The sequence below is a fragment of the Onychomys torridus genome, chromosome 15, assembly GCF_903995425.1.
Source record: "Onychomys torridus chromosome 15, mOncTor1.1, whole genome shotgun sequence".
NCBI lineage: Eukaryota > Metazoa > Chordata > Mammalia > Rodentia > Cricetidae > Onychomys > Onychomys torridus.
Genome location: NC_050457.1, coordinates 9,564,398 through 9,578,437, shown reverse-complemented (window position 1 = coordinate 9,578,437; position 14,040 = coordinate 9,564,398). Strand labels below are relative to the sequence as shown.

Sequence of the window (14,040 nt, the reverse complement as noted above, 5' to 3'; positions counted from 1 at the left end):
GTATTATTTAGTAGTCTAATGCTTTTAATGGCATTACACATGAATATTAACTATTTAATAAAAAGCCATTAAGCTAAATAGTAATGCCCTAGATCAGTAGTACTTTAGTAGCCAGAGTTAAAAAACATGTTGAATGATTTTGTCCTTATACAGGCTACAAACTCATTCCATTTTTAACAATTGTATTAAGTGTTCTGCCACTTAACCAAGGATACATAATGCTATATATTTTCAGCAGTCTTTTTTAATGTCATTTTTAGCTCATACTACAAAAGGAACTTCATGTAGTCTATGCTTTATCACATGTATGTGGACAAGACCGAACACTACTGGCCAGCATCCTACTGAAGATTTTTCTTCATGAAAAGCTTGAATCATTGTTGTTATGCACACTAAATGACAGAGAGATAAGTATGGAAGGTAATATATGGATGTGTAATATTTTTAAAAACATAAAAGTACATATGATTTTATATCTTAAACTAAATATATTAAACTGTTAAATCATTTTACAAAGTATCTGAGATTCTTTGTTTAATATGGGAATGGGCTGCTATTTCTAATTCTGTCATGGCAGATTAAGTATTAGAAGCTGTAAGATGATATCTTTGTACAGACTCAGTGTGTGATTATCAACAATAGCATAGTATTTAACATATTATCTCAGTTTTTACTAAGCAGTTTATGGGTAGAAATCAGATTTTATTTCTAGATTTTATAGTTTCAAGGCTAAGTAAGGTACAAATCACTATGCTTTTCACAGATTACTAATATATTTATTTTCTCCTCATCAATATTTATGTAAAAAGTACATTACTGAAGATAAATAATTTAATTTCCAACTTAGTTGTATTAGTACAGTTCTGTGAATGTAATCTAACATACATTTTTGTGTAGATGAAGCCACTACCCTATTTCGAGCTACAACACTTGCTAGTACCTTGATGGAGCAGTATATGAAAGCCACTGCCACACAATTTGTTCATCATGCTTTGAAAGACTCAATTTTAAAGATAATGGAAAGCAAGCAATCATGTGAGGTAAGAATTTATTGTTTTAATCTTTGCAGCAAATAGTACATCTTAATGAGAACTTTTGACAAATTGTACATACATCATTTCTAAAATTTGCAGTTTATGCCCTCCCTCTGTAGTAGATTATTACCCCCACCACATGCACACTCGTGCACTCATAGCTCTTTCCGGGTCTCTCCGAATTTCTACTAATGGTCAGGTGTACCTTACTTTAAGAAAATGTGTGTAACATAAATTGAACATTTTTCCAGGGACTTTGTTGTTAATGTTGAGTATCTGTTATTTTAAAAAAGTATTTTGAAATTTTGGGTCTATTTCATATACACAATAAGGAAGGTATCTTGAGGTTGGAACCTAAGTCTAAGCATGAAATTTGTTTATGACTGAAGTTTATTTTACATGAGTTCTAGGTGGCCCATCATGTGAAGTCAGATGTGGATACCCCGTTTGTAGTGCCATGTTGGCATTCAAAAATCAAACTTAAGGATACTTGCCTTGTAAAATGTAACATCTCCTCTTTAGAGAGTTCTATGGGTTATTTTGTAGAAAGTCAGGATTAAAAGAAAATGAAATAATCTTTTAAAGATGATTAAGGTTTCAGTGTGAGTTTATAAGTAGAATCTTGCTTACATAACTATTTTATTTCATAGATGCCACAGAGCAGTTACAAAGGAAGATAGTATAAATCCATAGGCTTGCTTGATATAGTGTCAGTAAAATAAGGAAATAATTGGAGCTGTCAAATGTTAATTCTACCATAACAAAATGAGTGATCTATTGTTAGAAGTTGAGGGTAATCCCATAATTACTATCAAAGTTGACAAAAGTCAGATTTGTACATACATCTGGCAAATCAGAACAGGTAGATTGGGGGTGGAGGTTGTACTTGAAAAGTTCTGAGAAGGGTTCATTATTCTACTGTACATTTTGGTTATCTTCCTTAGCTACTACTTTGAACCCCATTAAAAACGGTTTTGTTTTTTTTCTTCAGATAACTAGAACGGAGTGGTTTAGTCTTCAATTGAGTAACTGGGAATGAGTAATAAATAGCAAACCTGCTGAATTTGCATATGTGGAACAGTTGACAGCATTGACAAAATAACTGCTCATTTACACCGTTTCTCTGAGCCTGTTACCACCATAATGAATTTGTATTGGTTTGTTCCTCCTCTTAGTTAAGTCCATCAAAGTTAGAGAAGAATGAAGATGTGAACACTAATTTAGCACACCTATTGAACATACTTTCAGAGCTTGTGGAGAAAATATTCATGGCTTCAGAAATACTCCCACCGTAAGTTAAATTGTTTGCAAAATTTGACTACTTTGTGGTTTCTAAATTTTCTTTTAATGAATGCTTTCTAATCGCATTATTCTCAGATTTTTAATTCATAAATGGTGGATTATGAACCATGCAAGGTGACATTCACCTTTAATCTCAGCACTTGGGAGAACCTCTGAGTTCAATAGAGTTCCAGGACAGCCAGGGCAGTTACACAGAGAAACCCTGTCTCAACTCCCCCCCCCCCCCCCCCCACCATTAAAATATACAGTGTCAATTGAGGCAAGATGATGAGGAGTTTGGGTCAGCCTGGGCTATATAGCAAGATCCTGACTCACAAAAAAGAAAAATAGAAACACATATGTTAATAAATTCAACTGTATTTATATGGACCAAGTAAGTCTGGCTGAATAACATGCCTCAGATCTGGGGACAGTATCTGTAAATCTACTTTCTACTTTCTAGTTCTTGCCTAGCATTAGATTCCCAGGAAACACAAACCAAAGTCATGTCTGCTTACAAGTCAGTGGGAGTAGACTCTCTTGTTTAGATGGAAGAGGTCAAAATAATAGAACATGTGCCACAATAATTCCTCTGTATTCTCATGTCTAATAACTTATTCCATACTTTTCATAAACACAGAAATTAAAATCAGTGGAGCCAGACTTACTGCATTATGTTCCTACACCCATTATTAAATGTGCTTCTCATGACCTTTGACAAATACCTTTCTTGGATGAGGTCAAATGCATAAAACCATGATATACTGGTTGGGTAAACTAAAATTTTGGCTGCCACTAGTAGATTATCATTATGGTGGTGAGATTTACTTTCTGTATTGAGATGTTTATGTTGTTTTGGCAGGACACTGAGATATATTTATGGGTGTTTACAGAAATCGGTTCAGCGTAAATGGCCTACAAATAACACCATGAGAACAAGAGTTGTTAGGTAAGAGTCGCTCCTTCATTTGTCATAGTCACTGTGTGCAGCACACACTGATTCGGGTGTGTAAGCAGAGGGAGGAAAGTGGTGCCTGGACAAGTACGGTAGTTGAACCATCCAGATTTTAATTGCTTTGTGCCATTTATGATCCAACTATACCTTCGAGTTTTGAAGAACAGCTTGGCATCTGATGAAATTTGAGAGCTCATATAGAGACTTAATTAAATTGTTTGCTTAAGTTATAAACTGTTAAGAACCAGACAGAATTAAAGTAAAATTCCAGCTAAGACCACCTAACATCATTAATATTGATTGAAGGAAATTTATAGAAATGCATCAAGTATAGTTTTCTGGTAATTATGAAAAATAAATATTGCCAGTCACATTATATGTAAAATATGAATTTTAAAGACATTTCTGATGTAAATTTTGTCAGGAGGCTTCTACTTTTTTTGCAGACAGAATTTCCATTAGTGCCCTAGGGGCATAACTCTGAGGTAAGGCACTAAACTAACACTAAGAGGTCCTGGATTTTATTCCTACCCCTGAATAAAACAGACCAACCAAAATGTCTCTCAGTTAGCTACACTAAGACACACTGAAGAATTGTAGGAAGAAAGAAAAATGAGTTGTGTGGCGACATTAAACTGTTCTGGGTACTGCACGTTTTAGTGTATAAGTTAGACTAGTACAGCAGGGAATCCTCTAACTTAATGTGTCAGGGTGCTTTAGGGGCTTTTCATGCCTAAGGTGATTTCTCTTCCTAGCAATAAGCTTTTAAATTGCATAGTACCCATGTATTATTTAATTTAAAATCACCTTAAAAATTCAAAATATTTTTTCACTGAAATTTATTAATAGTTCAATGTTACCAATTTAAGTTTCTAGTTAAGTATCAAAATATTTTCAGTAAACCTTATGCAGGAACCTTTAAGAATAAATATCAAAATATGAAAAGTTATTAATTGTGTAAGGAATTATAGAAGGAATTTTATAAACTACAGGCCAATATTTGTCAAGGTTAATTATTCCCGTGGATTCTTTTTAAAAAAAAATGTAAAAATTGATCTTATATGACAACAGTATACTTACTACTGATTGAAGGAGGCAGAGTAGAGTTACAGTTACAGTTTTCTTAATTTTTAAAGCCCAACTTTATTTGGGCTTCCCCATGTTGAAAGTAAAAGTTATGGTTCTAAGTTTAAATTTTTTATGTTTATATTTTAAACATACATGGCTTCTAAAAAAATTTTTCCTCCCAATTAGTGGTTTTGTTTTTCTTCGGCTTATCTGTCCTGCTATCCTGAGTCCACGGATGTTTAATATCATTTCAGGTAATTACCTTTTAATAAACTGAAATGGGAAAAGCTTCACTTTATGGGAAATACTTGCACTTTAAATCAAAATTTAAAGATCTAAAACAAATAAAGCAAACTAAAGCACTATTCCCTGCGTTTTTAATTCTTTTATTATTGAAGATGTTAGATTTTTTTTTCTGTTCTTGTGACTATTATTTAAAAAGTTTGCATTAAATTTATTTTAAGCACATGAATATATGTATGCAGGCATTTGTTTGCCATGGGTGCATGTACAGGGATCAGAGGGCACAACTTCTTGGGGGTGATTAATTAGCTTGATCCCAATTTTGTTTTTAACTCATGGTCCATTATGGAAGTTTGTAGATTTGTAAACTTAAGGAAGGAAAAGTGTTAATGCCAATCAGTATTAATGGAGGGATACAAGCATTTTCATACTAATAATTTGAAGCTCAAAGCTGTATTAAAAATTATTTGAACTGTAAATGCATTCTGTAATCACAGAACTTAGAAGGCCAAGGCACAAAGAAAGGTCAGGCCAGGCTGGACTATATAGCTAGACCATGTCACTTATCACAATGATATGTGACATGCAGAAAGTTGAGTCTGAAAGAATTCCCTGGATCTTAAAAATGGAGAAATTATTTTAATTTTACTTTCATACTGATCATATCTTGTAATTACTTTTCAGTGAAGTGATTGAATACACACATATTAATAAAAGACTGGGGCCAGTGAGATGGTTCAGTGGTTAAGACCCAATACTGCTCTTAATACTGAATTCAGAGGACCTTGAATTAAGTTCCCAACACCCATGTCAGGAGGCTCACAACCACCAAAACTCTAGCTCCAAGGGATTAGACACCCTTGTCTTGCTTCTGTGGGAAACAGCACTCATTGCACATACCCATACACAAATACACATAATTTTTAAAATATTGAATGAAAGTCTTAGAGTTCTGAGAGTTCTGTCTAAACACTGGGTTTAAACTGCCACTTCAACAGTATTTAAACTTGAGTTAAATTTTTACAATACAGTCTAAAACAGTGCGTCAGAATATAAGATTTGCTGTTATTAATCTTAGACTGGGGTATAACTCAGTTGGTAGAATGCTGGCAGAACATACAATGAGGCCCTGGGTTCAATCCCTAGTACCCGAGAAAAGGCAGGAGGTGGTTAGAAATTCAAGGTTGTCCTTAGAGTGAGTTTGAGACCAGCACAGAACACTACAGGTGTGTGTGTGTGTGTGTGTGTGTGTGTGTGTGTCTGTGTCTGTTGTGGGGAGCCCCTTAATTTTCAGTTTCTATTTGGTAGCTACAGATACTTTTCATTTACAATCCTTTTTCTATGTTCCCCTGGGAAGTTTTTCATGAGCTTAAAAACTGATCTTTCAAGTGAACTATTTGCAGTTATTGGCCTGCAAATAATGTGGAGCAGGGAATTGCTAAGATTGCAAAATGTTCCCCTTAGTGAGTTGAAATTAGCTTTGTGAATTGACCTGAAAGGTTTGTAGACTGACAATCTTCTTAGCAATAAAGCAGCTTTTTGAGGTATTCTGAAATATTATCAGCTAGTTGGGAATTACTCAAGTTTGTTTGTAGTTCACAAAACAAGAAGCATTTATAAATGTGTTCAGTTTTTTCCCCTTTTAACTCAAGTTCTTTGGAATTAGGTCATACATTTTTGAGGATTATTCTGAATGTATCCTAAGATTGTTAGTATTTAACAGTACAGAAAAACTGAAAGTGCTAAATTTATGATGGTTTATTTGAATCATTGGTTGTATCCAATTCTCTTCTAGATTCCCCATCTCCTATTGCTGCAAGGACACTGACATTAGTGGCTAAGTCTGTGCAAAATTTAGCAAATCTTGTGGAATTTGGAGCCAAGGTAAAAATATTTTCATACTTAAAATTCATTGATCATATTTTAAATGGTTATTTCATTTCACAATCAACATAATCTTAAACACAGTGTACTATGTAAACACTGGAATATAATTACCTACTTTTGTAACTCACAAATATGTACTTCTCTCTTACCGACCACTAGTTAGTTAGTATGCTGTCCTCTGTCAGATATGTAATGTATTCTCTATAGTTCCATTCAGACTCATCCTAAACTTTGGGGTGTGATTAATAATTAAATATACATTTTAGGCTTTTGCCTATTATTTATTTAGGCAATTGCCTATTATTATTTCTTGCCAAATTCAGTAATTTTTCTCCCCCCACCAAGATTTATTTACTATCATGACTGTCTTGCCTGCGTGCACACGCTGGTGGGAGCCTGTTCCCTGTATTCCTGGAACAGGACAGTTATGAGCCATCATATGGGTGCTGGGAACCAAACACTGGCTGGCCCTTTTGCCAGAGCAGGAACAAAGCCTTTTTTGTCCAACCCCCATAAATAATCCTCTTTATGTTTCATGTCTGCATCAATTTCCAATTGAATCTCATCACATTTGAGGTTTATTGTTGATATTGTGCAAATAACAAATTATACTGCGTTAGGATTTTAGTTAGAATTTCAGTTAAGTAGTTAACATTCATGGGTTATCTTTTGAATTTACTTGAAACCCAAGGCATATTTTATCCTACTGCAATCATAGGTAATTTTTGGTTTTGCTGTATTTTAACTCCCTACAGTATGTTGGATTCTATCATAATTTATCAGTAATAAATTCTAAATGTACATATTAAATATTTGTGTCTGCCAAGTTATATGTTAAATGATTTTTTAATTTGTAACTTCTTTTCATTTAAATCTCTCTACCATATAGCTGTTTATATTAGGAAAATTTCATATAGTAATTCTTGCTACGTGTATAGTTTTTGTTGTAAAAGTTTTTGTAAGGCGTATGAGGCTTATATTTTTAATTTTTTAGGAACCTTATATGGAAGGTGTCAATCCATTTATCAAAAGCAATAAACATCGCATGATCATGTTTTTAGATGAACTTGGGGTATGTACATATAATTTTCACATATAGCCATATAAGCAACAACCTTTAGACTTTAAAAATAGAACTTCAAAATAAAATCTTTTCTATGCAAAATGTTCTTTCCCTTTATCCTTGCATAAATGGCTTATGTCGAGCATACACAATACGACTGTCTTCATTATCCTTTAGCTATTGTTGTATTTTGTCTTACGTTGTAGCTAAAGTAAGATCTGAAACCAGTTAGATTGGAACCTAAAGTGAGAACTAGATGGAATAGTGTAATGCCTCATTTGAGCTTTTATAAATAAAATTGTGACACAATATTAAATACATTTATAATTTCTGAGTCCCTAAATAGGAAAGTTATAGATATATATATATATATTTCAAGGACTGAATGAATTTTAAAGTAAATATAGTCATAGTGTACCCAGAGGAAAAAAAGCCTAAAATAACATGTATGTTTGAGCTGAGCCAGGTGTTTGAGGCTGAATTGTCTATATTTTGGAATATATTTTGGAATACATTTAGTGTATTTCAGTTCAAAGCACATATCAACCACCACCACAACACTTAGGCAAAAAAAAAAAAGAAAAGAAATGGGGTTGCAAGTAAGCCCAAAAATCCTAAGTAAACGCCTGTGAAGTTTCCATTAGTATTTCTAATAAAAAATAGAGTTGGTCAGTTTTCCTTGCATTTTGTCCTTTCTACTAACCATCAAGCCCTGTGAAGGGAAGGAAGATTGTAATGTTTTTCATCTCATAATCTTTTATTCATCAAGTCACTTAGCAAATAAATGATCCAGTTAAAATGAATGTATTAAAGTTATTTCTTTACTCCAAAAAACTAAAATGCCCTTCAACTTTGAGGAATATGTAACAATCACTACCACTAAAAAGTGGAATGTATCTTAAGATTAAATCAATAACATGTTAACTTTAAGGCCTGAATATAAACATTTAATATAATATAGTAATACACATTTATTATGATTGCTAAGTTACTCCATGAACACTATAATGTCCAGTGATCCCACATTTTTTATCTTGAGCAGTCTACAGAAACTACAAAGTAAATCTTTAATATACTTTCATAATGTAGTTCTCTTTGGATGCTGGTCAATTTAGGTAGTGTCCTAGTGGTATTCAGTCTAGGCATTTAAGTTGTAGTAATCCAAATCAGCAACTGATAGTGATACTATTAATTTGACATATGCTCTAAATTTAAAAAGAAAAAAAAAATCAACTCATGATACTGTCATCCTGTGGAAGAGTGAGGAGAACCTGGTTCTAAAGCCTATGTTTAGCAGAATTATTTGAATAAAAATTCTTAGAAAAATTAATGTTTTTTACCTAGTTAGGATAATTTTAGAAGAGACTACAAGGATTTTTATTTCTAAATGCAGTTTTATGATTCCCTTAAAGAATGTACCTGAACTTCCGGACACTACAGAACATTCTAGAACTGACTTGTCTCGTGACTTAGCAGCCCTGCATGAGATCTGTGTAGCTCATTCAGATGAACTGAGAACACTCAGTAATGAGCGTGGTGCACAGCAGGTAGGTCTTTACAAATGGTAATGTTCATACTGTATAAATGATACAGGAGTTATTGTCAGGAGGGAGGTATGTTACTCTTTCAGTTACTCTCACATCAAGTACATGAGCGAAGTTATTTGTGAAGCATGACTACAGATGATACCTCATAGTGATTCAAGTCAGTATCATAGCTCACACCTTAAAAAAACACTAGTCCATATTAGATTTCTGATGTCCATACCAACAGATATGGGGGTCTATTCAAAAGGACTAGAATTGGAATGGTTTTTAATTGACCTAGTGTTGAAGTTAAATGGGGAGAAAGGCACAGGGGAAGTATAAATCAAGACAAACACACACACATCCTAAATCTGACGAATTTCTTCATGGTTCAGAGGCAGTAAATGCTACCACTGCACTGCTTCCCTGTCTGACAGAGACTTCACAAAGAAATTAAAACAGTGATTAAGTTTTTTTTCTTAAGTTTAGAAAACAGCTTAAATAATAGAGTTCCAATTGAAAAACATTACAGTAGTTTATTACCAAGGTTTAGAATGATAAATTTAGTGTGATAAGATCTTAAATACTTAGTTGAAATAATCAGAACTCAGTTTCATGTAATGAGTAGAAATGCTAGTACCTTAAGAATCACATTGCTTTGCTGTAGTTGTTATTAAATCCCAATTTCTATCTTGAAATTTTAGATTCTTTGCTTAGTAATTTCTCCCCTCCACTGTTTCTCCTTGTGTCTAGCATGTACTGAAAAAGCTTTTGGCTATAACTGAACTGCTTCAACAAAAACAAAACCAGTATACAAAAACCAATGATGTCAGGTAGCAGCCTGGTGTTCTGCATGGATTCAGCACGTCCAACGTGGTAATTCACATCACTATGTCTCCTTTGCTCTTGCCAAAAGAAACAAGAAAGAAACAAGAAAGGAAAGAGAGAGAAAGTAGCACACCTTTCCACATTCCAGTGATGTGTGAGCTATGCAAACAAAAAAACTCAAGATTCTGCTGGCAAGTAACTGCCAGTACCTTTGTAAGCTATCTGTGCAGAATATTTGCACTTTTTCCACATGGAATCTTTACCAAACTCTGAGCCTTGGTGTACAGATCAACTTTCACAAGAGAAAAAAAAAAGCTGTCTTGAACTTTGAAAATATATTTTCAGTATATCCAATTGCCAAAGTTTTACTGTCTCTTGGAAAATGAACTATGAAATCAACTGACAAGAAAAATGCATCCTATTGACAACAGAATTTAACTGGATTGCAGACTTCTTACTGTAATTTTGTCCTTACGATTATGACCATTTGACTGTTCACTGAATTTATTTGTATTTACAGTTTCCAGAGTTTGACATTGTAATAGGAACAATCTTGCTGTATACTTTCTAAAAATACTGTGCTATTATTCTTCCTGGAACTGTAAAAGACAATATATAGAATGGATGAATCTATGCTCATCAGCTTTATTTTTTAAACATACCACTTATTTTGTTGGAATTGTCAAAGACTGTATTTAGATCTCATGGTTTTGTTAAAATGTTTACAAAAGTAAATAGTTTAAATTCAATAAATATTATTGGTCATTGTACCAATCAATGCATGTTACCCATTTGACCATTTTATAGATTACTGATGTCTTTTATGTTTAAACAAACTGCTAGAATACTTGTGTCTGTCCTAAGATGACTTTTTGTTACTGCTCTGGTTATGCAGACAACCTCCTCAGCCACTTAACAACTTATACATCTTTGAACTTGTACTTGTTTCTTCTGCTGGATAATTTAGTTTGTATAGTTTCATCTGATCCTGTGTTTGTATTTTTGTGAAGTATTCCCAAGGGTTAAGTTAAAATAAACTGAGGGATAGCTTGCATAATTAATCAGCTTACTATTTAACTTCATTATAATTTTCTTCCATTTTTAGGGATAGTTCAAGCTTTAATAACAGGACAAGGCCCAGGAGGATTTTTATTGATTGTTTCTTTCATAAAGGATTTTATTTATTCAGTCATTGTACAACTTGTTAAGCAACATGTCTTATGCTGAAGACAAGACTTAAAAACGTGTAGCAGAGTAATCAAAAATAGGTTTTTTGTTTGTTTAAAAAGAACCAAGGAAGGTATTAATAAAAAAAAATAAAAGTTCCCTCAATAAGATGTTTTTCTAAGGCCTAGAGTCTAAAAACAGTTGATTGCACTCCTCAGAGATGCTGTATACAGTGGAAGATGTTAAATACTCAAGGGTTTATTTCCTTTTGCTGAGGAACAAACTGAAGAGGCCTCAATGTATTCTTTAGAAAGATGTTTGTTGTTACCATTGAGAGATATCCCTAGCTTAAATATAGGGCTGAATGCAGCCACACAGGTAATTTACTGTCCTTAACAAAGCTTCAATCAGGTTAACTGTGATAACAAAAACAAAACAAAATGGGGAAAAAAACAGTAACTCCTCTCACTTCCTTGGTTTCTAAGGTGGAAGGGCTACTGACTGGTTTATGTAGCTCAGGATTTTCTCTAAGGCGCTTCAGTTCTTCCTACTAACTGCACTTGAGTGTCAGCTGTGACGGCCCATTTGGCACTCCTTGGCCAGACACGCTTCTCCTTTATTTAATTTATTTTTTTAATCATTTATTGTAAAAGAAATTGGAAAGACTTATCCTCATTTTTGTGTTTTACTGACATGTTTGTGTCTTAAATTGAAGTGGGAAACTTGTCACTTACCTTCATTGGCCCTGTAGTAGTAGTTAGGTGTTTAGTGGTGAAATAAATAAAATCTTTGAAACATTTTTTTTTAATGGGGCTGGGCAGAAGATTTTCAGAGGTACATGTGAGACTCTCTGATGCCAAACTTCAGTGATTTTAGTGATCTGAAAGAGACACAGGAGACACACTGTGAGCATTTGCAATTCTGTCTGTAGTTGCTTAACTTGAACTATATTGGGCATATAAGCTTTGGTTTTCATTCTATTATAAAGCATTGCACTTAAGTTTTATTCCAGAATAAAAAAGAAAACAAACCCGAAACTCAAGCCATAAACATATTAGAGATGAACATACAGATGGAGATAAACATTAACATAAATATCAGCACGTTCTTAAGACAGAACTAAAATACTACCTACCCTCCTAGGAAATGTGTCTTCGAGTATGGAGAGCTGGGTAGATTTACATTTGAGGTAGTAGAGTTTCTCAGAATTTCTTCAAGCCAGTTTTCCAGGGGAAAAAAAAGGAAAACAAGTCCAAAAGCACCCAAACAAAACACTGGTCTAACATACATACCTACCTGAAATTTGGTCCTAACTACTATCTACTAGTTATCACATTAGGACAGGTATTCATACACAGCAAGTACATATTAGCATGCCAAACACTGCTGGGAATAATTCTACCAAGAGTAGGCATCATCATTTTCCCCATTCTTTACTTGGGAAAGTAGCACACTGAGGTACAGTTTACTAAAATCGTAGAAAAATAGAGGCATACCTAAGTAATTTAATTCCATGTTGTGAGTTTTTATACTAATTTCATTTTTAAACTTTTGAATGTATTTAATCTATAAATTCCTAGTGACCATAATGCCTATTTTATATGGATTCACTTAGAGATGATCATTTAATGATAAAACTGACTATAATTTGCTACCACTTATCTTTAGTAATTTAAGATTTTTCTCTAGACTCAAAAATTACATTTTATTTGAACCCAGATGTCAGTAAATGCTTAGAATAAGATTTAGTGCCTCAGCACTAAATAACTTGCCCAATATACTCTATAGCTCATAGTAATTCATCCATAGTTCAGTCTATTAAAGAAACATTTTGCAAAGCCATTTGTAAGACCTTCTGGAGAGTAAAACCTATTTCCTTAGCACTTCTAAAGTTTACTATTATTAAGTTTTGTTTTTCTGTATTTCTTCTAAACTGATAGTCTTCTTTAATTACATTTTGTTCACAGTAATACAAGGGAGTGCACCATAGTTTGAATTTGGCCACCATAGGAGGACATGGTTTGCTACTAGTCTTAGTGAGTTACAAATATCCAAAGTAGGTGGCATTCAGCCTCTTTTGAAGTTATATTTTATATAAAGCAGTCACAAAGAAAAAATATAATTAGAAAAGTTTAATATATTTTGATGTTTTACATTATACTACTTAAATGTCAGACATGCTTCCTACTTCTGTTGCTTCGTTAGCACTGCCGTTGTGACTTCAAAAGGTTAGAGAGAGTCTACCAGGTCATCATCAGTCCATTCCTCCTAGGGGGAAAAAAGGTGGTAAGGAAACATTGATGCAGCGAGCAAGTTGTTTGTATCTTGCTTTAAGAAAATGCTGATTGACCACAGTCTACTATAGATGTGTTGTTTTGAGATGTCTCCTGTGGCTGCAGCCAGCCTTGGATCCTCCTGCCTCCCAAGTACTAGGACTACAGGAGTGTGCTACTAAGTCTGGCACTTGACTGGGATGGCGTGTACTCAGCCGCTCACTCCATGCAGTGACATGAAGGCTATCTTCTGCCTCTGCTTATTTATCTTTGACTTATAGAAACAATTTTAAAGCCTGGGGTAAGGTAAGGGAAGAATCCTTGGAAAATAGGAGATTAAATTTTGCACCACTGCCTTCTAATATAGGAAGGATTCTTCAGGTTTTAGAATTGGCACATAACAGTAGTGTAAAAAAAACAAACAATGTACTCTGTTTCCTGGTCAACACCATGTGTAACAAGCAACTGCCCCACATACTCCTGCCCTCTGCCATGTCTTCCCCTGCCATGGATTCTAATCACCCTCAACTGTTACCCAAAATAAATCCTTCAGTTAAAGTTTTTCTTGTTGTTGTTGTTTAATTCAGACTGTGCATAAAGGGGTGAGTAAAAACTTCAGAGGTATTTGTAGTCCTAGCACTTGGAAGGCTGAGGTATAAGGATTGGGAGTTCAAGACCAATTTGGGCTACATAGCAGGACACTGTTTAAATCATT

General features: G+C 33.9%; 2 protein-coding genes across 5 annotated transcripts in view; one reads left to right on the top strand and one right to left on the bottom strand.

Annotated features, from left to right (window-relative positions):
- Window positions 1-13,887, top strand: part of Rasa1 (RAS p21 protein activator 1) — an 82,493-nt gene extending 68,606 nt beyond the window's left edge. Inside the window, exons 17-25 of the mRNA XM_036206851.1 lie at window positions 261-420; window positions 898-1,040; window positions 2,210-2,325; window positions 3,178-3,264; window positions 4,525-4,592; window positions 6,377-6,465; window positions 7,463-7,540; window positions 8,944-9,078; window positions 9,811-13,887. Coding sequence (XP_036062744.1) covers window positions 261-420; window positions 898-1,040; window positions 2,210-2,325; window positions 3,178-3,264; window positions 4,525-4,592; window positions 6,377-6,465; window positions 7,463-7,540; window positions 8,944-9,078; window positions 9,811-9,894 — 960 coding nt within the window. The 3' untranslated portion in view covers window positions 9,895-13,887. The remainder of the gene's footprint in view (window positions 1-260; window positions 421-897; window positions 1,041-2,209; window positions 2,326-3,177; window positions 3,265-4,524; window positions 4,593-6,376; window positions 6,466-7,462; window positions 7,541-8,943; window positions 9,079-9,810) is intronic.
- The window catches only part of Ccnh (cyclin H), a 34,833-nt gene that overhangs the window by 289 nt on the left and 20,504 nt on the right, over window positions 1-14,040 (bottom strand). Inside the window, exons 9-11 of one of the 4 annotated variants that reach the window (XM_036206855.1) lie at window positions 13,241-13,320; window positions 12,188-12,263; window positions 11,787-11,932 (exon numbers count right to left, since the gene is read on the bottom strand). In XM_036206855.1, the coding sequence (XP_036062748.1) occupies window positions 13,282-13,320 (39 nt within the window). In that variant the 3' untranslated portion in view covers window positions 11,787-11,932; window positions 12,188-12,263; window positions 13,241-13,281. Of the gene's footprint in view, window positions 1-9,328; window positions 11,933-12,187; window positions 13,321-14,040 lie in introns of those variants that run through there. The other 3 variants (XM_036206853.1, XM_036206856.1, XM_036206852.1) reach the window with 3 other exon arrangements.